The sequence below is a fragment of the Equus caballus genome, chromosome 14 (genome assembly GCF_041296265.1).
Source record: "Equus caballus isolate H_3958 breed thoroughbred chromosome 14, TB-T2T, whole genome shotgun sequence".
In the NCBI taxonomy this organism is placed as follows: domain Eukaryota; kingdom Metazoa; phylum Chordata; class Mammalia; order Perissodactyla; family Equidae; genus Equus; species Equus caballus.
The window spans coordinates 43,751,613-43,776,978 of NC_091697.1; the positions used below are offsets into that span (position 1 = coordinate 43,751,613).

Genomic DNA, 25,366 nt, shown 5'->3' on the forward strand with positions numbered 1-25,366 from the left:
GGCCAACAGGCAAAAGGTGCAGGTTATATCTAGCCGAATAATTCAAAGTTACAAGAATCACCAACATGCCCCTTTTAAGCCAGCCGCCTGCAGTCAGTGCCTATATCCGAAAGGAAACGCGACCTCCCTGGACTGTTTGTGTGCATCATTATACCCCCAGCACATAATGAATGCACTGCCTGGCACATAACGGCCCTGAAATCTTAGGGATGAAAACAATATGGCTATCTGGCTTAAGGAGCTCCCACCAGATGGGCTGTCTGCTCATAGCATTTGTTTGGTGACTAAAACCGTGCAAAATCCAACAGGGTCTACCCTCTTGCCCCCTCCTCAGCCAGTCAGGGTCACGATGCAGCTGCCTCTGCAGCCTGGTACCCTAGGAAACCTACTCTGGCTCTTCTCTTGTAGAAAGAGCCTCTGGATGAATCCGGATGGATGATTAAAAACGTCCTTTCTATGCCAATTGTGAACAAGAAGGAAGAAATTGTTGGGGTGGCCACGTTTTACAATCGCAAAGACGGGAAGCCCTTTGATGAAATGGATGAGACCCTCATGGAGGTATGGTCTTTGGGGAAGCCTTTTGCCATTGGGATTCAGAGTTGGCTGGCCACCATGCTTGGCTTCCAGAGCTGCATGGTGGGGTCCTCGTGTGCTGCTCCTATCCTGGGAGGGATGGGGAGCTCACCTTGTAGCCGCTATCCTGACTCAGCCTCAACGTCCACTTTCTTCCCTCTCACTTCTGCACTGCCACGTGTTGTCGGAGAAATCCACATTGGCTTAGAAAAAATTTAATTCATGAACTTTACCTTTCAGAGCAGCTTTGGGGTCACGCACAACTGAGCAGAAGATACGGATGTTTCCCATTCACCCCTTATTCCTACATGCACACAACACGTTGCCTGTTTGTGAAGTGATTGTGCACAAGAACGATGCTTTCTGTGTGTCAGTGCTTTATTTAAAGTGCATTCCCATCCGTTATGTCCTCTTTTCCCCGCAATATCTCTTTGAGGGGGGCAGCACACAGCTGATCAAACCCATTTTACGGCTGAGAAAATGGAGGCGGAGACAGTCTTGCTCTAGGTTACAGAGGCAGGATCAAGCCCGGATGTTCTGCCTCCAATTCTTCCTTTCCTTTTTTTTCAGTCTTTGACTCAATTCCTGGGCTGGTCTGTCTTAAATCCTGACACCTACGAGTCCATGAACAAACTTGAGAACAGGAAGGATATTTTCCAGGACATGGTAAAATATCATGTGAAGTGTGACAATGAAGAAATCCAGAAAATCCTGGTGGGTAAAGTTCTTTTCTTGTTTCTTCTCTGGCAGAGACAACCGCCCGTTGGAGCTGTGGCCAGAGCGAGGCAGGACTTAAAGCTCCATGAGGGCAGACGCTGGGCTGGGCTCGCTCGCTGCTGTAGCACCCTGTCTCACACAGGGATGCTGCGGGCCCTGGCGTTGAGTGGATGAATGAATGAGGCACAGGTGCCCGAGGGTCGCAGCTAATGGCTGCTCTGTGCGGCCTGGGGGCAGCTGTCCCTTGCAGGGACACCTCAGTCTTAGGGCCAGATCTTGGCTTAACAGTTCTGGAAACTCCATTTTTCACTGTGCTCAGGGCTGACTTAGTAGTGGAGATGGAGTCATCCAGCCGCAGCCCCTACTCTGAGAGGAGACTCTATCTGACACATCAGTGGACAATGGTCAGTTCCTCAGAGCTGGGGTCAGCTCACTTGGAAACTCAACCTTTCTGAGCAAAGAAATAGTTCAGAGGGAGTTAGATGTTAGCAGAGCCCTCACATAATTTCATCACTTTACAGTTTATAAAGCAAGTGCACACTTCGAATCCTGTTTGATGCTTAGAATAGCCCAGTAAGATGGACAGAGTAAAGATTTTCCCCTATTGTAGAGATTAAGAAATTGAGGTCCAGAAAGATGAAGTAACTTGTCCCCAAATCACCCAGCTCATTACATAGGCCTCACTTAACCTTTATGAGGATAACGAGCAAATCCTCTAACATTCTTATGAAGGAGCTGCCTAGGAGGTAGTGAGCACCCCATCATGAGAGGTATCCAAGCAGAGGTTGGATGATCATAAATCAGGGGTGCTATAGAGGAGAGTCCTACCTGGGGTAGGAAATTAGAAGAGATGCTTTCAAATATATGTGAAAATCAGTGATTTAGCATTCCTGGAATTTTGGTCTCAAAGAGACCAAGATTTCAGGAGCAAATTGAGTTAGCCAAATGGTGTCGGATATGTTGCTCAGCTGAGCTCTCAAGACCTCGGCTCATAGACCTCATCAGTTGAAACAACACACAAAGTTTTCAAAGGCCATTTCTTAAGCTGGGAAGATAGCACAACAAATTTAATCATTTCATCCCAATAACTGATAAATTCAAAGAAGAAAACATCCAGTTTGTATGAATTGACTTATGGTTTGCTTTTCTCGGTCCATAATTTCAGCCAAATGATGGACATGTTGGACCTACGGAGGCATAGCCTCAGTGAGCCAGGTAAAAGTTAATAGATGGTGCTCTGGGTCAAGGAATCAGAAACAAGTAACTGAGTCCAGCTTCCCATCCCTCTGGTACATGGGGAATTAGGCCCAGAGAGGGAAGGAAATTGCTTGAAGTCACACAGTAAGTGTGAGGAAGAGCCAGGACCTTGAGCAAGGCCTTCTGACTCCCAGGGTGTAATAATAACAAAAATCTCAACAACATTAATTCTAATCCTTACTATGTGTGAGCATTGCACTGAGTGTTTATGCTTACGTGCATTATTTTCGTTGTACAGGTTTTTAAAAAATGACTTTTTAAAATTAAGTTAAATTAGCACGATCTAGTTTTAATTCACCAGGTAAGTACTTTTATTATCTCCATCTTACAGATGAGGAAATGGGGTGATCAAGGCATTGTATAACACTGCTACTAAGTGGCAGAGCTCGAATTTACATGCCAGTTTCCACTGCTCCAAAGTTCACGACTGAATTTGCTCTTCAATGAATGTTGAAGGCAGCCTCTCTGAGCTGGGGGCTCTGTTGCAAGGACTGGAGGAAGGAGGGAAATGGAAATGGAAAAGTGGAGGCATCTTTAGACCTTAGATGTAGTAACCTTTTGGGTTTTTTTCCTCTGCTCCTTTGGGCCCTGGCAGAAAACCAGAGAGGTGTACGGCAAGGAGCCGTGGGAATGCGAGGAAGACGAACTGGCCGACATCCTGGTGAGCGGGGCGGGGCCGCACTGGCCCTCACGGTTAACAAGTGCAGGGGGCGCCCGAGCGAGCGTGCGCACGGGGGTCTCTGCAGAGCACGACCTTTGCCACTCTGCTCTGATCCTCCCAGCAGACCTGGGATAGGACGGGGCTCGGGGGAGACAGGAAGAGACCCAGCCCATATCATGTGCCCTAATCACTTGACTCTGGTCCTTACACAGCAAGGAGAGCTGCCAGATGCAGAGAAATACGAGATTAACAAGTTCCACTTCAGCGATTTGCCCCTGACAGAACTGGAGCTGGTGAAATGTGGGATCCAGATGTATTATGAGCTCAAAGTGGTGGATAAGTTTCACATTCCCCAGGAGGTGAGGTCAAAACAAACCTCTTTAATTTCCTTTTTTCTTGTTTGCTTGCTGGGATTTTTTTTTTTTTTTTTCCTTTTTAAACTCAGCCGTAGACTGCCTTAAAAAGAGTGTACCCCTGGCTTTTAGGATTTAAAGCATTAGTCATGTGCACGGATGAGTCATTTATCAGAAAAGAGACTCCCAGTTCCTCTGCCCTGTGGCGTTTCGGGGGCATTGGGGCACATTCGGGGGTTCTGAGGCACTGAGTTCTGAAGGCTCTGAGTAAATGGGTTGCAGAAAACAGTCCTGTAGTCACCCAGGGTGGAAAATGTGGGTTAAATCAATTTAAACAAGACTTTTTCCCTGCAGGATTCCTTAGGGTGTGCTGTGAATGTCGAGAGATGCGGGCTGGGCAGAGACGGTGGGGGTGTCAGGTGTACCCGCCCAGAATTTCCCAGACCTCTGATTAAAGCAGCGGTTCTCAAAGTCTTGCCCCAAACCACATCAGCACCACCTGGGAATGTATCAGAAATGCAGATTCTCCTTGCTCACACACGCGTGCTCTCTCTCTCTGTCTCTGTCTCTTTCTCCGCTCTGATGAATCCGAAGCTGTTTTAACAAGCCCTCCCGGTAATTCTGATGCACACTCCAGTTTGAGAACCACTGATTAAAAGACCCCTTTTGTTTTCCTCCCCTATGAACCTTCTGTTAGTTTCTCCTGGGACAGTAGCCCTCCGCGTCTCAGTTTGGGAATCAGTGATGAAGTTTAATTGGTGGATTAAGTGCAATCTACCTGGTTTCATCACAACGTCCGTTTTTGCAGTATTTCACAGCTTGCAAAGTGCTTTCACGGTATTGTCGCATCCATTGCTAGTTACTGCCTCCTGGTCCAGAGTCAGGGTGGGAGGAGGCAGGGCCCCAGGCCCCTGGCAGGGAGCGTGCTGCCTCACTGCTGTGCATGTGTTTGCAGGCCCTGGTGCGCTTCATGTATTCCCTGAGCAAGGGCTACCGCCGGATCACCTACCACAACTGGAGGCACGGCTTCAACGTGGGGCAGACCATGTTCTCCTTGCTGGTGGTACGCCCGGCGGCACCGTGGTGGCCGAGGGCTCCCTCCACACCAGACGACCTCCTGCAGCTCCACTACAGCAGAGCAACGTTGTTCTTCTCTATTTATTTGCTTTTAAAAATGATGCAAAAGGAGCACATGCTTAGCATAAAAGAATTCCAAGAATAGAGAAGCATATAAAATAAAAAGTGAAAGCAAGCTGCGGTCTACCCCAACCCCAGTCGGGTGATTTGGAGGTTACCATGGCACACGTCCTTCCACAGTTTCTTCTGGGAGCATAGAGACACATTTGTACACACACATACACACACAGTTTATTTTGTTTATGACCAGTGGAATAATTATTCTGTAATATGCTATTTTCATTTGAAGAAATATAAATATATCAGATTACATATATACAAATTTTTTTGTTGGGGTGAAATATACCTAACATAAAATTTACCATGATAAGCATTTTTAGGCGTACAGTTTAGTGGCATTAAGTACCTTTACAATGTTGTGCCACCATCTCTACTATCCATCTCTAGAACCTTTTCATCTTCCCAGACGGAAACTCTGTCCCCATTAACAACTCCCCACTCCCCCCGCCCCCAGCCCCTGGTGACCGCTATTCCACTTTCTGTCTCTATGAATTTGTCCACTCTAGGGACCTCGTGTGAGTAGAATTGTGCATTGCCTGTCCTTTTCTGTCTGGCTTATTTCACTTAGCATAATGTTTTCAAGGCTTATTATCCACGATGTAATTTTATGGCTGCAGAGTACTCTGTATTGTCTAAATACACCATAGTTTCTTTACCCAGCCCCCTGTTGTTGGACATGGGGTTGTTTTCGATCTTTCACTATTACAAACAGTGCTACAGTGTCCTTCGATGGACATACCCGTGTGTATTTGTGTCAGTATTTTTGGCTCAGAGGGTTCGGAGCCCTGTGTATTTCATTTAAAAGTGTTTTCCCATCCAGATTATGATGTAAATCTCTGCCTTGCCCCGCCTCCTCATGTTCCTTCCTTTCCCTCCTGGCTGGAATGGTCAGACCAGAGTAGGGACTAGGGCCTGGAGGCAGGAATTCTGGCCAGGCCACCCTAGAAGGTGACAACGACACCACTTAGACTTGATTTAATTTTTGGAGTCACAGAGTCAGCATCACCTCTCCAGGGCTCCTTCCCACCCTCTACTCCAACACCCAGCACAAACAAGGAGTTAAGGACTTGAAGGAGGCTCTGGGAAGGCTTCTTCTGGGCTGGGCCAAACCGGTAGACCAGGTTTGGAAGATTTGCTTTACTAGTCTGGCCATGTTCAAGGACCCTCCAAACCCTAAAACCTGACAGTGGCAAGTTTCTCAACAATCATCTAGTCCAGTGCCCTCCAGCTCCCGTGTGTAGACTGGAGAACTGAGATCCAGAGGGAGATGGGACCAGCTGAGTTCACTCAGGAGAGGGTGACCAACCATCCCCGTTTGCCTGGGACTGTCTCAGTTCTAGCACAAAAAGTCCCACAACCCAGAAAACCCCTCAGTCCCAGGCATCTGGTCATGCTATGGCTCCAGGGGTAGAACCAAGATTTAATCTACGTTTCCAAGCTCTGGGCCCTCCTCCTCACACCTGCCCTCTCAGCTCAGCTTCCAACCCCCACAAGAACGGAACGAGTGACATCTCTGATTGCCCTTCCAGACCGGAAAGCTGAAGCGCTACTTCACGGATCTGGAGGCTTTGGCCATGGTCACTGCTGCCTTCTGCCATGACATTGACCACAGAGGCACCAACAACCTTTACCAGATGAAGTGAGTCAGCCCTTCCTGGCCCTCCTCTGTGCTGCCCACCCCTGGAATTCATTACCCAGATCCAGATGGACGCACTGGCCACGGGGAAGTCCTGCTGTCCACAGCTTCCCACTTCCACCTACCCTTTGGGTCTGGGTAAACTCCTGTGAAAGACAGAATAATGACTCCCAAATATGTCCACGCCCCAATGCCCAGAGCCTAGGAAAATGTTGCCTTACATTCAAAAGGGACTTCGAAGATGTGGTTGAGTTAAGAATCTTGAAATATAGGGATTATCCCGGGTTATCTAAGTGGGCCCCATGAATCAGAAGAGTCCTTATAAGAGGGAGGCAGGAGGTCGGAGAGGAGGGAAGATGCTACACTGCCAGCTTAGAAGATGGAAGACAGGCCACAAGCCACGGAATATAGGAGGCCTCTAGAAGCTAGAAAAGGCAAGGAAACAGCTTCTCCCCTAGAACCTCCTGAACAAAAGCAACTCTGTGGACCTGTTTTAGACGCCTGACATCCAGAGCCGTAAGATAATAAACTTTATTGTTTTAAGCCATTAAGTTGGCGATAATTTGTTACAGCAGCCATGGGAAACTAACACAGTAAAGTCTCTCGCCCTCCTTCTTCCCTTCCTACCTGCTGGACTCATTTAAGCCAGGATGTTAGTAACAGATAACGGTTCACTCCTTCACCTTGTATTGATAACGCTCCTCATAGGAGTGTGGTAGGCCCTGGCCAGGCACAGGAGGTACCATGGTGGGCAAAGCAGACATGGTCCCTGTCCTCACAGAGGTTCTTTTCCAGACAGCCTCTGCAGCATAGTCCTTGAACCGTGCTCTCGGTGGACCCTTGTGACCACCTCGTGGGCTGGACAAAGAAGGGACCAGTGTTATACCCATATTGTAGATGAGGAGGCTGAGGCTCTGCCCAGGGCCCACAGTGTGTAAGTCACTGACAAGCACTAGAGCATGCTTCTCTGCGTCTTCTCGATACTTGCACGCTGCTCCGAGGCTAGAGATTGTGTCTACATTTTACCTTGTGGGAAGCTAAGTTCTGAGCTCAGTGCTTACAATATAGTAGGTTCAATATAGTAGGCTCAATGAGTATTTACTGAAGAAAGACAGGAACAAACACGCTAATTGTGGGAGTTCAGTGGTGCCCTCATGACTCTCCCTATTTTCCCCCGTCTCACTGTGTGACGAGTTCCTTCTCATTCCTGGACTTCCACCTCTCTGCCTGCAGAATTAGGAGGTGGCAGGACTGGATCACGTCTTTAACCTCTATCTCAGCCATTCCATGTTGATTCTGTCTTTCTCTCCCATTCAGATCCCAGAACCCACTGGCCAAGCTGCATGGGTCCTCCATCTTGGAAAGACACCACTTGGAGTTTGGCAAAACATTGCTGAGAGATGAGGTAGGATGAGGGCCCTCTGCCCTGGTGTTAGGGCCTGCACAGGAGCCCACGTCTCACCAGATGCCTGAGTGTGGCCAGGCAGCCCCTCCCCATTGGTCTGGGCTGCCTTTTTTATCATCTAAGGTGAGCATCAGTAATTGGGTGACTTTACTGCCGGCATCACTTCTCACATTTCCCCTGCGATTTTCTCTTTAGAGCCTGAATATATTTCAAAACCTCAATCGCAGGCAGCATGAGCATGCAATCCACATGATGGACATCGCGATCATCGCCACAGACCTCGCCCTGTATTTCAAGTTGGTCTTCTCATTTTAAGAATAAGAATAACCATGATTATAACAATAACAAACATCATAGTTCCAATAGATTTGATATGTCCTGTGTGCCAGGCACAACATTTGTGCTATGAAAAATTAATTCTCACTACAACTCTGCAAGTTAGATACTGTTACCTGGGTTGTCCAGATGGGCAGCTGAGATCCAGGGGCTTTGCTAAGATCAGATAACAAACCCCTGACGGAGTCTAGCTTAGGTCCTGGGTCTGCACTCCCAGGCCTTGTTTTGTTAATTATGTTGTTTTAATAAGCCTCCGTCTGAAACAGTGAGTGTTAGAAGGCCAGTGTTGCCTTATTCTAAGATGGACTCCTTTAACAGACTGCTGTGTTTTGTAGGAAGAGAACAATGTTCCAGAAGATCGTGGATCAGTCTAAGACATACGAGACTCAGCAGGAGTGGACGCAGTACATGATGCTGGAGCAGACACGGAAGGAAATTGTCATGTGAGTTGAAACGGGGCTTTCACCTCTCATCCTCATAAGCCCAGGGCCATGAGGCGACAAGCTGCCCTGACAGGGCTTGCAGCCCTCAAGAGAGCCCGGGGACACTTTCCGCTTTAGAGGCCTCTGACGTATGGAAAAAATGAAGTTATGCCAAAACAGAATTGCAGAAATGATGATATATGCTTAATCTTTGTTTTAGCACTAAAATACAAAACTATTATTTTATTTCTCTGTCCAAAAAAGTATAATATTTGAAGTATTTCTATCATCAAGTTCAGAATTTTGGTGGTAAAGTGATATAACTTTTCTTGATAAAACGTAGAGCATTATATCAATTATTATTTGAGTGATAGCTATGTGTCACTCAAAATAATAGGCTTAATTTTTTTTAGTGTTTCTTAATTATGGCAAAGTCCTGTAATATAGCCATGCTGTTCACAAATTAGTTACATGATTTTTATGAAATTTAGAGTGCCTTGATGGCATAAGGTCTGGTAATGGGACTCAAATTTAAGTTTTCTGGGGGCTGGCCCTGAGGCCCAGTGGTTAGGTTGTGTGTGCTCTGCTTCTGTGGCCCAGGTTCAGTTCCTGGGCGCAGATCTATACCACTTGTCGGTGGCCATACTGTGGTGGTGTCCCACGTGCAAAACAGAGGAAGATTGGCAACAGATGTTAGCTCAGGGTGACTCTTCCTCAGCCAAAAAAAAAAAAAAATTTAAGTTCTCTGGTGAATATCTTCTTTCACTTCTCTCAATGTGCTTCCATGATTTACCTCAACTGATGACAGAGTGAGAAGTGTAAATTTGAGGCCTTTTGTGAATATGTGGCCCAAGCCAAATGGTCCTCTGGCTCCCCTGTGATGGGTCTTGGGTGTTGACAATCAGGGGAGACAAGGCCTGACCCGGTTCCCAAGGGAGTATCAGGTTGTTGGTTTATCCCCAGATAACTGGCACATCCTCCTTGCAGCGAAACTTGGTGACATCTAGATGCACTTCACATGCACATCCCCTTGGACCCGTTAATCCCACTTCCAGGAACTGATCTCAGAGATAAATGCCAAAGCTGTAGCTGTTTCAAACAACACAAGACTGAAAACAAGGTACATGCCTCCAGGTGGGGACCTGGTTAAATAAGAGATGGTAATCCATGTAGGAAGCATTACACGGTCATTAAAAAGAAGCCATAGGGGCTGGCCCGGTGGCACAGTGGTCACATTTGCTTCTTGGCGGCCCGGGGTTCACCGGTTCGAATTCCAAGTGCAGACATGGCACTGCTTGGCAAGCCATGCTGTGGTAGGCGTCCCACATATAAAGCAGAGGAAGATGGGCATGGATGTTAGCTCAGGGCCAGTCTTCCTCAGCAAAAAGAGGAGGATTAGCAGCGGATGTTAGCTCAGGGCTAATTTCCTCAAAAAAAAAAAAAAAGTGGGTCGGTTATGGCAAGGTCCCTTTCTTTTAGAGGACAGCAGGGATCTCTCAGGCAGATGACCTCACTAGTGCTGACCAGGTGATTCCTCATTGACTAGTTTGGGATTCCGTTCCTGGGGGAGGCCGACACTGTAATTGTCTCAGTGTGGTGACGTGGAGCTTAGCATAAGTGACTCCATTTGGGGCTTGTTGTCTTGTTTTTAACAGTGCAATTCAAGAAAAAGACTAGTCCAATAGAAAAATGGAGAAGGGCACAAATAGACATTTTCCAGAAAAGGAATTACAGTAGAATATAAACATATGAAAAGATGATGATGATGTTACTTATATTAAAAGAAATGCAAAATGAAACTGCGCTGAGATGTAATTTTGCACCCTTCCCATTGGCAAAGATTAAATGTTTGCTGACACTGTGTAGGGCAGAATGGGGGGCAATGGGCAATCTCCTTCGCCGTGGTGGAAATACAAACAGGTGCAGCCTTTATGGAGGGCAATCCCTATCAAAATTGTAAGTGCCCATACTCTTTGACCCAGCTGTCTCGCATCAAGGATTTACTCTCCAGATATCTTCCCACACGTGCGCCACAGAGTATGTACAAGGCTGTTCATGGCAGCAGCATTTGTAATCACAAAAGAGATTGAAAACAACGTAAATATCCATCCTGGGGAACTGGGTTAAATACACTATGGTACTTTCATGCAGTGGAACGTCACACAGACTTTACAAACAAATGATAGGAAGGATTTCCAAGATACAATGTTTAATTTAAAAATCAAACAAACAAAAAAGCCAGGGCAGGACTTCAGTTATTGTAAAAGCCAAGCTAGTCTTAAATGGAAGTCTTCAGATTGAGAAACACACGCCCCTCCGGGCCGCATCCCTGCTCCCCAGGGAACTCAAAGCCTTCCAAGATACAGACGCTCATGGATGGGCTCCAGGGAAACGATGTTCTTTTTCTTAATATTATCTCCCTGAGAAAGCACAGTGGGTGAGGCACTGGCAGTTCCCTCACTCTTCTCCCACTTTACAAAATAAAGGCAAATTTGCCTTTTCTCAAACCTTTCTATGGTGCTCAGAGGCAGTCTTCCTCAGCAAAAAGCGGAAGATTGGCAGCAGTTAGCTCAGGGCTAATCTTCCTCAGAGAATGTGTTTTGTTTTGGGGGGCAAAATTATACTCTGAGACTGTCTTTACCAATAGTTTACACAACACAGGTTGCGGGGGGATTTATAATAGTTTTATAAGTCAGTAGCACACAGGATAACATCTCTTAATGAGCCAATAAAGAGATAATGTAACATAACTCCAAACCAATGATAGATTAATCACACTGTTGTCCCAGGCAAAGGGAGAGGAAAGGAATAAAGTCCAAATCTAATCAAGGTGTGCCTTTTTATAGGAGGAGGCACTTGGCCAGCGCAAAATAAAAGTTCCTTGTTGCCAGGGGACGACAGTGCCAGTGTTGCCAGGCAGGCTGACCTTCATGGGCCCGTTTCTCGGCTTGTCACCACATAAGGGAGTCGCCCTTACCACCATAGGAGCTAATGACCCAAGGTCTTCAGAGAGTTTATTTAGGTCAGCCAAGTGTTGCCTTGCCCAGACCAAAACTCTTGAATATTCCTTAAAAACTCCGGGCAGTTAGAGTCTAAATGTCCCCTTGTCGTGGTTTCTTCTCCACATCTTATTACCGATAAGCTCCCAGCAGTGTTCATCTTCAGCTGAGCTACTGACTTCTTATCGATGATAACAGATGAAATGATGACATCCTGACACAACTTGATTCATTCTTGTCTCGAAACAACTTTTTTTGTCTTTGTCATAAACAAATGCATTGAAGCAACTTCACTTGTCATTAAAAAATGGATTTGAAATCATATCAAACCAATACACAACAGAATGTACCACTGTCCAGAGGTGGTCCCCTGATATGAGGGTAAAGGTCCATCGATAACAAGTACTGAGGGTGGCAGCACCTGACTTCATCCATGCCACTATCTAATCGATCATCTGTCTCTCTGTCTGTCTGTCCATCCATCTGTCCGTTCACTCACCCACCCATCCATCTGTCCATCTGTCTATCTATCTTTTTACCTATCTATCTATCATCTATCTATCTATCTATCTATCTATCTACCTATCCTTCTATCTAGTCCATCTACATACCCATCCATTTATCTACCTCTAGCTTTCTTTTTTTTTTTGAGGAAGATTAGCCCTGAGCTAACATCTGCTGCCAATCCTCCTCTTTTTGCTGAGGAAGACTGGCCCTGAGCTAACCTCCGTGCCCATCTTCTTCTACTTTATATGTGGGACGCCTACCACAGCATGGCTTGCCAAGCGGAGCCATGTCCGCACCTCGGATCCGAACCAGCAAACCCTGGGCCACCGAAGTGGAATGTGTGAACTTAACTGCTGCACCACTGGGCTGGTCCCATACCTCTATCTTTCTTAAAATTAAAAATAAAAAATAAGGTGGGTGTCATCGGGATGCATTCTAACATGCTTATTTGAATTGAAAAAGAGAATTAGATTCTTTCTGACACAAACAAGTCTGATTTGCCTGCTTTCGTTGACAGTAAAAGACTGGCATTTCCAATTATGTTATGTGGCAAAATTTCCGTACATTAAATGAGTCAAATCTGCAGCTTCAAAGTTTCAATGAAAACCTAGTTCAAACTTGTTATACGATAAAAGCATTTTTGGGCTGGCCTGTGGCTGAGTGATTAAGGTTTCACATGCTGTGCTTCAGTGGCCTGGGTTTGGGGGTTCAGATGCCGGGCATGGACCTATTCCACTCCTCAGCCATGCTGTGGAGGCAGCCCACATACAAAAAATAAAGGAAAGAGGCCGGCCCTGTGGCCGAGTGGTTAAGTTCGCGTGCTCCACTTCTGTGGCCCAGGGTTTCGTGCGTTTGGATCCTAGGCACGGACATGGCACCGCTCATCAGGCCACGCTGAAGTGGCGTCCCACATGCCACACCTAGAAGGACCCACAACTAAAATATACAACTATGTGCCGGGGGGCTATGGGGAGAAGAAGAAGAAGAAAAAAAAGAAGAAGACTGGCAACAGTTGTTAGCTCAGGTGCCAATCTTTAAAAAAAAAAAAATAGAGGAGGATTGGCACAGATGTTAGCACAGGGCTAATCTTCCTCAAGCAAAAAAAGGGGAGGATTGGCAACGGATGTTAGCTTAGGGCTTCCTTATACACAAAAAAAGATAAAAGCACTTTATAAAAAATATAACATGGGAAGATATGTTAAAAATAATAATCTTTTAAGTGACCTGACCCATTCTGAATATTTTGGGTTAACCAAAGTGCTTCAGAGAAAGTGTCAGGGTGTAATAAATGGTCACATGAGAAGGCTTGGTCAAATCTTTATGGCCTGCTTCCCAGAAGTTGAGCAAGTGAGTGATTCTAATATTTGCTTTAAACAAAATTGAAGGAGAACCTAACTGAATCATAGCTGATAGATCATTCAGAATAGTGATCACTGTATAATTTTCAGCAGTTAATCTAGAAGAATTGAAAGAATTGAGTGACATTGTGGTAACAAAACTCCTTCCATCCCCAAGATTTCTAATTACGTGCATCTATAAAAATAAAAAGTTGGCATAAAACAGATGCTAAATCCTATCTCAGCCTAGCAATAGGAAATATTCATTTGTTAACTGATTTTTTAAAAATAGCCCCATCCCATCTCATTTAAGAGATGAATTCCCAAAAAATTTACTTTGAGTGTTTAATAACTATTTCTAAAAATAGGTATATTTTTTGTTGTATTGGTTAATTGTGTAATAATAATAACTTTAAAAAAGTTTTCAACACTTGGAGGCCTATGGTCAAAGGAAAAATTTTTAGTTATATAATTTCAGTTAATGGACGTAGTTGGTTGCAGATAAGTATGAAAGAGTGAACAATGAAAGACTTTTCATATATATATACATGCTTGAAAGTTTTTCATTAATATATATACATATATACAGACACATATACATACATATATTTCATTGTATACATACATATATATACAGATACACATACACATGTACACACACATATAGAAAACATTAGGATGAAATCTGTGGAGGAAATCAAGCGGAAATACGAGTTTACAGAGAAAAGGAAGGATGTAAAATTCCAGACTCTTAAAGGAACGTTTATTCAAGTGTTTTTAAATGGATGATGGGCTGCCGGTTGCTGTGAAATTGCTATGCTATTTAGATTCCTTTGTATTTAAAGAATGATATAACAATTTTATTTTATAGTGTCAATATTTAGATTGTGTTATGAACTAGATTCTTTGGAAATATTTAAACTTATGATTAAACAAACTCTGTGTGGTGGAGAGCTGTCCTATGCATTGTAGGATGTTTAACAGCATCTCTGGTCTCCACCCCCTGGATGCCAGTAACGGTCCCTCCCTCTCCAGTGGTGAAAGCAAAAATATCTCCAGACATTGCCAAATAGCCCCTGGGGGCAGAAATAGCCCCTGGCTGAAAACCACCTCTGTGAAGCAATCTTGGGGGCCATCAGTTAAGCGATTAGAAATGTAATTATACCTGGGTAGTGTTGCTGTTAGACAGTCGCGGCTTTGGCACCAGACAGCCTAAGTCTCAGCCCTCTCACTTATTGGCGGTGGGACTTTGAGCACGTTACTTCGCCTCTCTGTGCCCCAGTTTCCTCATCTGCTCAAAGAGGATAAAGGTGGTACCTACCTTATGGATTATTGTGGGGGCCGAGCCGGAACATGTGGAGTACTGTGCAGCCTCTCTCGTGACAGGTAGTGGTGTAGGCGCTCCCTATGGTGTAATAAGACGTACATATTTGGTCTTTGTCCCCAATTCCTGACCCATAGCTCTAAAACCCTTAGAATTTTCAGAGAGATAAGAGTGTCTGTTCTAATGAGGCAACTCCTGGCAGGACCCCGAATAGCTTCAGGATAGGGACTGATCGCCAGAAAGACCAGGCTCTGATTAGAAGCTTGGAATTTTCAGCCCCGCCCCCAATCTATGGCGAGGACAGAGGGGCTGGACACTGAGTTAATCACCAGTGGTCAGGGATTGCATCAACCGTGCCCACGTGATAAAACTTCCACACAGCAGACTTCGGAGAGCTCCCGGGTGGGTGAACACCTTGAGCTGCCGGGAGGGTGATGCACCTGAAAAGGGCGTGGACACTCTGCAGGCACCCCGCACCCCACACCGTCTCCTCCACGTCTTTTCCATTTGGCCATTCCCTGAGTTGTACACTTTGTAATAAACTGGTAAACGTAGGTAGAGTCTCCCTGAGTTTTGTGAGCTGCCCTAGCAAATTTCGGAACCTGAAGGGAAAGTTGTGGGGCGCCACCAGCCGACAACTTTGTAGCCGAGTGGGACAGAAGTGTGGGGAACCAGGGGACCTAACGCTTTTGACTGACCTCTGAAGCGAGGACAGTCTTGTGAGCCTGAGCCCTTAAACCTGTGGCATCTGCACTAGTTAGTGTCAGAACTGCACTGAATTGCAGGACAGTTGGTGTCAGCATCGGTTGCTGCGAGGAGAAAACTCGACGCTTCCTTCCTGTGCTTTGATTATCTTGGCGTGCTTGCGTCAGCCAGCTTCCTTTAGTCTGAGGTCCACACCCAGCCCCCTGACACATCCCAAACCAATTTTGCTAGTCTGCACGCTATTTCTTGGACCACTCTAGGTGAGGATGTTTACTCTAGGGCCAAGATGTTAAAATAACTCTAGAGGGAGGGTGTGACTTCCCATTCCTCGTCAAATCCTTTATGTCTGCACTTAATCCCAGATTTCACTCTTGGCTCAGGTCTGACCAAACCATGAGCTGGAAGGGCTTAGAGATCCTTTGTGCTGGGATATGAGGCCTGCCACTTGTTTTCGTCCGGGCTCGTGAGCTGAGGACGGCTATTCCATTTTCTAATGGTTGGGAAAGAAATCAAAAGAAGAAGAAAACTTTCTGACAGATAAAAATTACAAGGAATTCAAATTCCAGTGCCCATAAACAAAATTTTGCTCTTTTATGGAGGGCTGCATTATGACTTCCGTGGGTCCTAGGCACTTTTGCTTTCGTGGCTCCATCCTCCATTAAAATAACTAAATAAATAAAAATTATATTTTGTGACTGTGTTGGTATAAAGACAAATATAATCCAGGTTGAATTCATTATTATATTTATTCATGATTATTATATTCTTTTTTTCTTCTGATTTTACATGAAATTAAGATTGAAACATTTCCATGGGCCCCTAAAGGTACCCTGGGCCCTAGGCACTCAGCCTAACAGATCAGTGACCCTGACTTGATTATCTACAGCTGCTTTCACATCACAATGACTGAGGAGAGAGACCAGGGGGTCTGCAAAACCTAAGATATTTACTATCTGGCCCTTTACAGGAAAAGCTTGCCAGCTCCTGATGTAATGTTTTACAAAGGAGGAAAGGGAGCCCCAGAGAGACAAAGTGACTTATCTGGGGTCACACAGGCATCAGTGGAGCATCAAGGACTGGAACCCAAGTCACCCCACCCCTTTTCCACACACCCACAGCTTCTCAGGCTCCCCTCAGGCCTTCCCTGCAGGCCACTCTCTCCAGGTCTGGTGTAATTCCAGGGCGTGTTGGAATGTCTGTCCAGGCTGCCTGGAATGCTCTCAGGACTCAGGCAGGAGCCACTGAGCTGCACAGCTGAGTTGAAGAGACATTTGACTTGGGGAGGGGCCAGGTGAGCAGGAGCTCAACTTGCTTCAGTCAGCTGAGCTCTATGACCTGGGCGACCCTGGACGAATGGTTAATGTGATGAAGGTGAGGATAATGAGGATGACGACAATGGGTGCACTTACAAAATCCTCTTATGTGATGGTTATGATAACCCTTAGGACGGATGCATATATTACACTGAATCATATGACATTGCCGACTTTCAACTGTTTTTGACCCAATCTATCCCCAAGCCCTGTTAACTTCTTAAATGCCTTGTCCATCTGGACACTTCTTTTTATTGCCCCCTCCATCTCTTGTCTGAATCCTGCAATAGCTCCCTAACTGGGCTCCCTGCTGGCCTTCCCCTCCACACCGAAGCCACAGTGACGCCTGTAGAATGCAAATCTGACCACTTCACCCTTCTACCCAAACTCTTCCATGGCTTTTCCTGTTGCTCTTAGCATTGTCGACACAAATAATCCATAACGGATCTATAAATCAAAATTAGGATGAGTTTATTCTGAGCCAGATCTGAGGACTAGCCTGGGGCCTTCCTTCCCCAAGGAAGGAAGGGCACCAAAGAAGTGGGGTGTACAGTGTGGGTACATACCCTCAAAGAGCATGTATCACATGTGGTTGGAATGTCCCTTTTACAACAGTCACGAGACTGCGTAGCTGTCGCGATTCACGTAGCAGGTAGCAGGTCTGTTGTCTGGGAGCTGGGTGGTCACAGGGTGGGCGCAGCAATCAATCCCCAGCCTAGGAGAGATACTTATCCTTAAGGAAATGCCAATGTAGGGGAAGTTGCGTCTTTATCTTAAGGGCATTTGTTCTTAATACCAAATGCTTAGAGCAGATATACAATGCAGGCTCAATGGCCACGTCAGGCCCTTTTGGAGAAACAAGGTTGGGCCAAATTAGTTTTATACCAAATGGCTTCCTCAGATACTCCAATATATGCTATTGCTTGCTACTTATTTATCAGCGTGAAGACCTCCCCTGGCCACGCACCGGTCCCCGCTCACCTCTTGGGTCTCCTCTTACCCTTCTCCCTCCTGCTCCCTGAGCTCTTCCCATCTTCCAGCTGTTTGAATGTCCGGGTTTCCCTCCTCCAGACTTCCTTCCTCCAGAAACTGGATGTTCTCTCTGCCTGGAAGGTGTTTCCCTTCTCCCTTCTTTACCAAGCTACACCTCCTGCAGATATCTGCTCAGGATCACTTCCTCCGGGAAGCCCTCCCTGACCTCCCAGACCCATTTTCCTAGCATGGAGCTCCTTTCCTTCAGAGCAGTTGTTTACATGTTTACATTCAATTGTGTGATAAATGTGCCACTCCCCTGCACGTCTGCAAGCTCCTGAGAGCAGGGACCCTGGGAAGCAGTCTCTGCCTGGTGTCTGGCACACACAGGTGTATACGGATGGATAGATGAATACTCCCTACAGTCACCTCCTGGCAATCCTGAGTACTCTCTACTGCGCCTCTGCCCACTATACCCTTTCTTCCCCCTCTTGGAGAGCTCCTATGCACCCTGCGAGGCCCTGCTCCACCGTCACCTATGGGATGCCCCCTGAGCTGAGCTAGTTGCTCTCACCTTTGCTTTTTTTTCTTTTTTTGCACCTTGTACTTCTTTCTGCTATCCCACTTAGCACATTGTGATGACAGACATTTTGCTCTGCTCCTTGAATGACTGTGAGCTCCCTGTGGGCCTCTCTGGATCCCCAACACCTAGCACAGCACCTCGGCCCCAGGGCTCGTAAGGGAGTGGTGCTGTCCTTAGGGCACAAGACTTTGTTTTTATTTATTTTTTATTATTTTTATTTTATATATATATTTTTGCTGGGGAACAGTCACCCTAAGCTAAATCCACTGCCAATCTTCCTCTTTTTGTATGTGGGCCACCACCACAGCATGACCACTGACAGAAGAGTGATGTAGGTCCATGCACGGGAACCAAACTGGGGCCGCCAAAGCACAGCGTGCTGAACTTAACCACTAGGCAACCAGGGCTGGCCCTGCACGAGGTTTTGGATGGGCTTTTCTGGTGCCCAAGCATCCTCCCCCTGATTCCACGCACACACCAGCTCTCTGTCTATAAAACACTTAAATGTGTTTCCCCAGCTGTGGGAGTGATTTTCACATGATCTCTCCAGCCCAGAAAAGGAAACATCCAGTGCTTTCCTGAAAACTTCATCATGGATCAGTTATAGAAAAAAATGTCTGAAATTGACAGAGAAGCCAGGAGGATGATGAGAAGGAGGTTGAGAAACTCCGTTCTACCCTAGACAGGAGAGAAGGAACTCAGGATGTGTTGGGATTTAAATGAAACTGATGTTAGAAATGCCTAGAACAGTGCGCGGCACATGATGAAAACGCAGTGTATGTTCACGATAATCGCCAGTGTTTACTGCGCACGTAGTATGTCCAGGCACTATGCTAAGATTTTTACACACATTTTCTCATTTAATCTTGCACCCACTCCATGAGGAAAGTACTATTATTACAGGTAAGGAAACTGAGGCCTAGTGAGGTTGGTTTAATTGCCCAAGGTCAAACCTTTGGTAATTGACCGGGGCGGGATTTGAAGTTTGTCCGACCTCAAAGCCCAACCTCAAGATGCAATAGGGCGGTGACCCCTCTCCTCACAATGGCTTGAGGTCACCTACTAGTGGGGGAGAGAAAGGAGAGACAGATGGAATTGACCAGCACTGGCAGGCTTAAATGTTTCTGGACTGATGGAAGGTGTCCTTGTGCCCAGGGCCATGATGATGACCGCCTGTGATCTCTCAGCCATCACCAAGCCCTGGGAGGTGCAGAGCAAGGTATGGGCTCCTCCTGACCCAAGGGGAGGGGAGTCTCAGTAGGGGTGGCAGCAGCTGATGTGGCCTGGACTCTCCCAGCTCCACCTTTGCTCCATCCTCCTCGTCCGAGACATGGAAATTACTCTAAGACCTCTCCAATGATGACAACAAAGTGAGGGTGGGGGAGCAGAGGTGGGGTTAAGTTTTTGCTAAGCTGGAAACCCAAGTTGGGTGGGAACAGGGGCAGGAGGGTTGGGGCTGGGCCTTGACTCCGGGAGTGGGGGGGTCTACCTGTTGCAGGTAGCTCTGCTGGTTGCGGCTGAATTCTGGGAACAAGGTGACCTGGAGCGCTCAGTGCTGCAGCAGAATCCCATTGTGAGTAGAGAGGGAAAGTCAACCTGATGCTGGGGTGTGATCCCATCCTAATGGAGATCTGTGACCTTCCTGTGACACAGATGGGCCCCCCGACATAGAGATGTGTGATCTTGCCATAGAGATGACCTTTCCTAAGGCAGGGGCTCTCCAAAGTGTGGTCCCTGGACCAACATCAACCTCGTTCCTTGGGAACATGTTAGAGATGCAAATTCACAGGCCCTAGCCTAGACCTACCTAAGCAGAAACTCTGGGAGGGGGCCCAGCACTGTGTGCCCTCCTAGGTAATAATAAGCCCTCCTGAAGTTTGGGAATCCTGCTCTAATGTCCACATCTTAGCTCACTCAGTTAAGTAGAGATTGACAAGTGGACACCGAAACTTGGATTTCCCTTTCAGCTCCAGCAGTCTAGGAGTCCACCTCCCTGGCCCTGTTCCAACAGCACAGAGCGTGCAAAGGGAAGACTTTGTAAAGCTGAGAACCCATTGATCTTGAAAGTTAACTCGGCTGGACAGTCAGTTGGCTCCCCACCAGAGACCAGTTAGAGGGTTCAGAGGGCCCTGAGCTAGGGCGGGGCTAGAAAGTAGAGGCGGGGAAAAGGGAGAGACATTCTGGGGACAGAACCATGGATATGGGTATGTGCTAAACCTGTAACAGTGCTAAGGATGCTGGGGCAACTGTGAAGCTTAGGCAGGGCCTGGGGGAGAGTGGAGGGCTGTGAGCAATGGACCAGCATCCTGAACAGGAACAGCAAGAGCCAGTGGGATTCGTATCTCTTGCCTTTCTTTATAACATTTTAAAATGTAGAGAGAAGAGTCAACAAACTGTATGTCCCCATCGGCCAGATTCAACCATTAGCAATAGGCTGCCGTGCTTGTTTTATCTATTCCCCCATGCATTTTTTTAGCTTTCCATTGAAGTAAAGTAAATCCCAGATGTTATCATTTTTTCTGTAAGTACTTTAGCATGTATCTCTAAGAGATGAAACACACACACACAACCACAGTACCATTATAGCACTCACAAAATTGGTAATAATACTTTAATATTCTTTAATCCCCAATCTCTGTTCATTTTCCCTGATAGGAGAATAAAAATAATCTAGTTTGATTTGTTCAAATCAGGATCCAATCAAGGACCACACTCCCTCCAGTTGTTATGTCTCTTAAATCTCTTTTAATCAGTAGAGTTTCCTCCTGTTTTTTTTTTTTTTGTATGCCATTTATTTGTTGAAGATGGTGGGTCTTTTGTTGCATAGTTTCCCATTTTCTGGATTTGGTTGATTGCATCCTCGTGGTGTTATTTAACATGTTCCTCTATCCCTGTATTTCCTGCAAACTGCTGGTCAGATCTGGAAACTTGATGAGTTTCGGGTTCGATCTTTTCCTTTGGGCAAGAATGCTTCACAGGTAGGGTGGGTCCCCCTGACTGCATCATGCCAGGAGGAGCCCAGTGCAGCTCACTCTTTCTGCCCCGTGACAGCCCATGATGGACAGAAACAAGGCGGACGAACTCCCCAAGCTTCAGGTCGGCTTCATTGACTTCGTCTGCACCTTCGTCTACAAGGTAGGCCCTTTGCTTCCTCAGAGCCAACAAGATGTCTTCGATCAACCCAGGATTCCAAAATGATATCAGGAATAGTAAACCCTGGCAAATGACCCATGGGTGATACGTTACAAAGCACTTCTCATCTCCAGTGGCATTTGGTCCTCAGGACAGCCCTGTGGGGTCTGGGGTGATTATATACCCAGGCCAGAGCCTGGAGTTTTGCACACCCTAGCTGCTCAATTAATAGTTGTGGGACAAATGACTAAGAATGGTTTCAGACAGGGAAGGGGCAGGCAGAGCAGACATATGCCCTCCTGACGTCCTTAGTTGGTGGAAGTGTGATAGGTTGGAGTAACCCAATTGTCAAAACAGAATCCGGAATTCCTCTTTGAACTCTTGCTGAAAGTTATTCTCCCTCTTGAGGAACCCACCATTCCCAGATCCTTGTTATCTGTGCCACTTCCCATTTGGTATTTTTATTTTGGCCATGTTACACATGAGGAGGTGACAAATGACAGGGCCAGGGTCACTGGAGTGAGCCATGAGACAGGATTAGAACCGGGCTCTTTCTGCTGTGTGAGCTGCAGTCCTTCTGCTCGGAAGGTGGGGTGCAGATGTTCCCAGAGTGGGAGCATGTGCCTCTCTGATATGACGTGGTCTAGTTGGGGTCCTCTCAGCAACCGGGCAGAGCAGCCATGGTCTCCACTGTCAGCAGTAACATTGTTCACAAGGCAGACTGGGCTGGCGCTCAACGTGTGTTATCACACCAACCCTGGGAGGTGGGTCTTGTACTGTCCTGATGTCATGGCTGAGGTTAAGCTCTGTTGGTGACCTACCCAAGGTCCCACAGCTTGTGGCAGAGCCTGGATGGAACCCAGGGGGCTCTGAGCCCCGCTGGCTCTGGCTGGACCTCTGCAGTGGGGCCTGGATCTGCCATTCTTACCTTGGGCAAATCTACTCCATCAATCTGCATCTTGATTTCCTCACCTAAAATCTAGGAGCGGGGAATCTTGTTTTTCCACCTCACAGGAGTTTTTGAGGATCAAAGGGGATAAAGCGCTTCATAAACTGTAATATGTGGTGCTCAAAGGCAGTATTTCTACTCTTAGACTTAAGAGACCTTAAGAATCCTCGTCAAAGATCCCGATTTCACTAAGCAAATATTTACTGAGTGTCTTTGTGCCCCAGACCCTGTGCGGGGCCAGGGCCACCTCAACGATGTCCCTACCCTCTCCAAGTTCACAGCCCCCGGGGAGACAGGCAAAGGGAGCCTGTACATGAGTGAGATGGGGAAAAGAGGCCTCGGGAGCTTCTTATAGGCGACTCGACTTACCTGGCGGGTCAGAAGAGGCTTCCGTGAGAAAGTGACATCTAAGTGGAGGCTTCAAGGGACAAGAGGGGACGTTAGAATGTTCCAGCAAAGGGAAGAGCTTGTGTGGAACCCACAGAAGGAAAGATACCCTGAGGGACTGACAGAGATTTGGAAGGCCTGGAGCATTCAGGATAGTGGAGGGGGAAGAGCACTGGGTCTGAGGGGTTTGAAAGTCCTGTGAAGGAGTTCACACTTCGTCCGGAAGGCTGGGGGGGCCACAGGCGCGTTTTAAGCAGGGATGGAATCTGGTTGACTGGAGGCCCCACAGCATCAGTACGCAGCCCGCTGGGTGATGGGGAGGCTGCTACGCAAGGCAGCTCATTCCAGTACTGGACATTGCCACTGTGCCTCCCCCGGAGCCTGGACCCTGGGCATGGCCCCTGTGCCAGAGGCTCTCTCTCTTCCAGGAATTCTCCCGTTTCCACGAGGAGATCACACCCATGCTGGATGGGATCACCAACAACCGCAAGGAGTGGAAGGCGCTTGCCGACGAGTACGATGCCAAGATGAAGGTGCTGGAGGAGGAGAAGCAGAACCAGCAGGGAGGCAAGCAAGGTTTGTGGAAGGGGGATCACGGGGCGCCCCGTCCTCCCCTACACTGAGTGCTCACAGTGTGCCTGGCTGGTCGCAGTGCCTCACACACGTGGTCCCATTCAGGCCTCCCCACAACCTATTGGCCCCATTCTATGTATAAGGGCACTGAGGCTCACTAAGGTGAAGTATCATGGCCAAGTCACACCGTAAGTGGCAGAGCCTGATTCCCAAGATTGACACTCCCGGCAAGGCTTCCCCAACTGCCTCCCAACCAATGTAGGACAGATTCCAATTCTAAGGCTTTGGACATAGGGCCCTACCCAGGGACAAAGGAGAAAAACTGAGAATTATTGGTTGGAAGGAATTTTAGAGATCATATTTTCAGCCTTCTGTCTGATGTTTGAATCCTGTCTATATCATCACGAGCATTTGCTTGCACGCTCCCAGTGATGGAGTGCTCACTACCTTACATGACATCCTCATTCAATACCACTATTAGAATGCTCTTCCTTGAACTGAAATTCTTCTCCTTGTTGAAACCTCCACCTAGTGGCCACAGTCCTGCCTTCAGGAATCAAATGGGATTTGTTTGTTCCAACTCTTCCCCATCCACAGCACATTCCCCTCCCCCAGGTCATTTCTTTTACTGGTCATGTGATTCTGGGTCCCTCACAGGACATGGCTTCTAGTCCCCACCCCACCCTGATGACCCTGCTCTGCACACCAGTCCCTCTACACACCTTCTTAACGTGGGCACAGTCAGGTCTCCAGCTCCACTCTGGGCAGTGTGGGGTGATTCTAAACTGGTGGCTGCAAATGTGGGGCTACCACGGATGGTTTTGCAAGTCGTGCTTATTCACAGCTCCAGGAGGCGTCCTATACATTACAGTCATCAGAGATTTGCATTGTTATTACAATTTTCCAGAAAATGGCAGTAAACTGTCCTGAGGAAGATGCAAGTTTTTCTAATTTGCACAAATTATCTTTTGGGCTAGTGGCAGGTTATGCTGTGCAAAATTATGGCCTGCGGATGTCTTTTGCTTGGCCTACATCTTTTTTAATGAGTTTGCTGTCCATATTTTTAAATTGGGATATTTCAGATTTTAAAAATCCGGATTTCCAGCATTTCTTCTTAAAAGATCAAGATTTGGCCACACCAGTCTACATTTCTGCATGACATTAATTAGCTGGAGCTGAGTGTCACCTGCTCCCTTTAGATAAGACAGGGGCGTCTCTCCAGTTTGTCACAATCTCCACCACTCCCTGTTGTCTCCCAGACATTGGTGCCAAGTGTTGGTTGCCATTTATCATCACGATTCTGCTGCTTTTTCTCTTAGTGTAGAGAAACATTCTTGGTTCCTCTGATTCACCTTACACTTGGCTTGCCCTCTTCGTTGTGATGATCTGTTGGCCTCTGAAAACCCCTGAGTTTGCAACTCTTGTCCAAACCAGGGTAAAGGGGGAGCCCCCTGCAACTTCCTCTCCCCCGGTGTGTTCTCTTTCCCGTCTGATTGCAGCAGCCGCGGGAAATCAGCCCGGGAGGAGCGCCGGCCCAGGAGGGGGCGCACCTGCGTCCAAGTCGTGCTGCATCCAGTAGCACTAAGGGGGTCGGCTGACTGGAATGGCGCCAGCCTTCGTGGGAAGAGGTTCCCAGAGCCAGTGGAAAACGGCACACCTTATTGAGAAGTAAAAGAGAGCTAGGACTTCAAAGGTGAAAGAGAATTTAGCTTATATCTTATCTAGTGGCTTTCAAACATTTTTTCAGCCTTGAGAACTTTTTATTGCACTAAAGCCAACATTCTAGCTTTCATAGACATCAATTAAACATTTAATTAATGTCGGATTCACCTGCCTGCTGAGAAGCATTTTTGTTCTTATACTTCCATTTTATTATAAAAATTTTCAGTCAAAGGTAGAGAATCATACAATGAATCCCCACCAACCGTCACCCAGATTCCAGTATCAAGATTTTGCCACATTTGCTTCATCCATCCTTTTATATTTTTCATTTTTTTCTTAGCTTTAGTATTGAAAAGCAAATTCCAG

At 46.8% G+C, this 25,366-nt stretch overlaps 1 protein-coding gene across 4 annotated transcripts in view; it reads left to right on the plus strand.

Annotated features, from left to right (window-relative positions):
• Nucleotides 1–25,163, plus strand: part of PDE6A (phosphodiesterase 6A) — a 59,993-nt gene extending 34,830 nt beyond the window's left edge. For 2 of the 4 annotated variants that reach the window (XM_070233025.1, XM_001503759.7), the window contains exons 9-22: nt 409–558; nt 1,144–1,287; nt 3,143–3,208; nt 3,421–3,567; nt 4,517–4,624; nt 6,288–6,397; nt 7,712–7,799; nt 7,995–8,095; nt 8,471–8,578; nt 19,453–19,516; nt 19,796–19,870; nt 21,349–21,432; nt 23,194–23,341; nt 24,838–25,163. In XM_070233025.1, the coding sequence (XP_070089126.1) occupies nt 409–558; nt 1,144–1,287; nt 3,143–3,208; nt 3,421–3,567; nt 4,517–4,624; nt 6,288–6,397; nt 7,712–7,799; nt 7,995–8,095; nt 8,471–8,578; nt 19,453–19,516; nt 19,796–19,870; nt 21,349–21,432; nt 23,194–23,341; nt 24,838–24,917 (1,473 nt within the window). In that variant the 3' untranslated portion in view covers nt 24,918–25,163. The remainder of the gene's footprint in view (nt 1–408; nt 559–1,143; nt 1,288–3,142; nt 3,209–3,420; nt 3,568–4,516; nt 4,625–6,287; nt 6,398–7,711; nt 7,800–7,994; nt 8,096–8,470; nt 8,579–19,452; nt 19,517–19,795; nt 19,871–21,348; nt 21,433–23,193; nt 23,342–24,837) is intronic. The other 2 variants (XM_070233023.1, XM_070233024.1) reach the window with 2 other exon arrangements.
• Nucleotides 25,164–25,366: the final 203 nt, after the last annotated feature.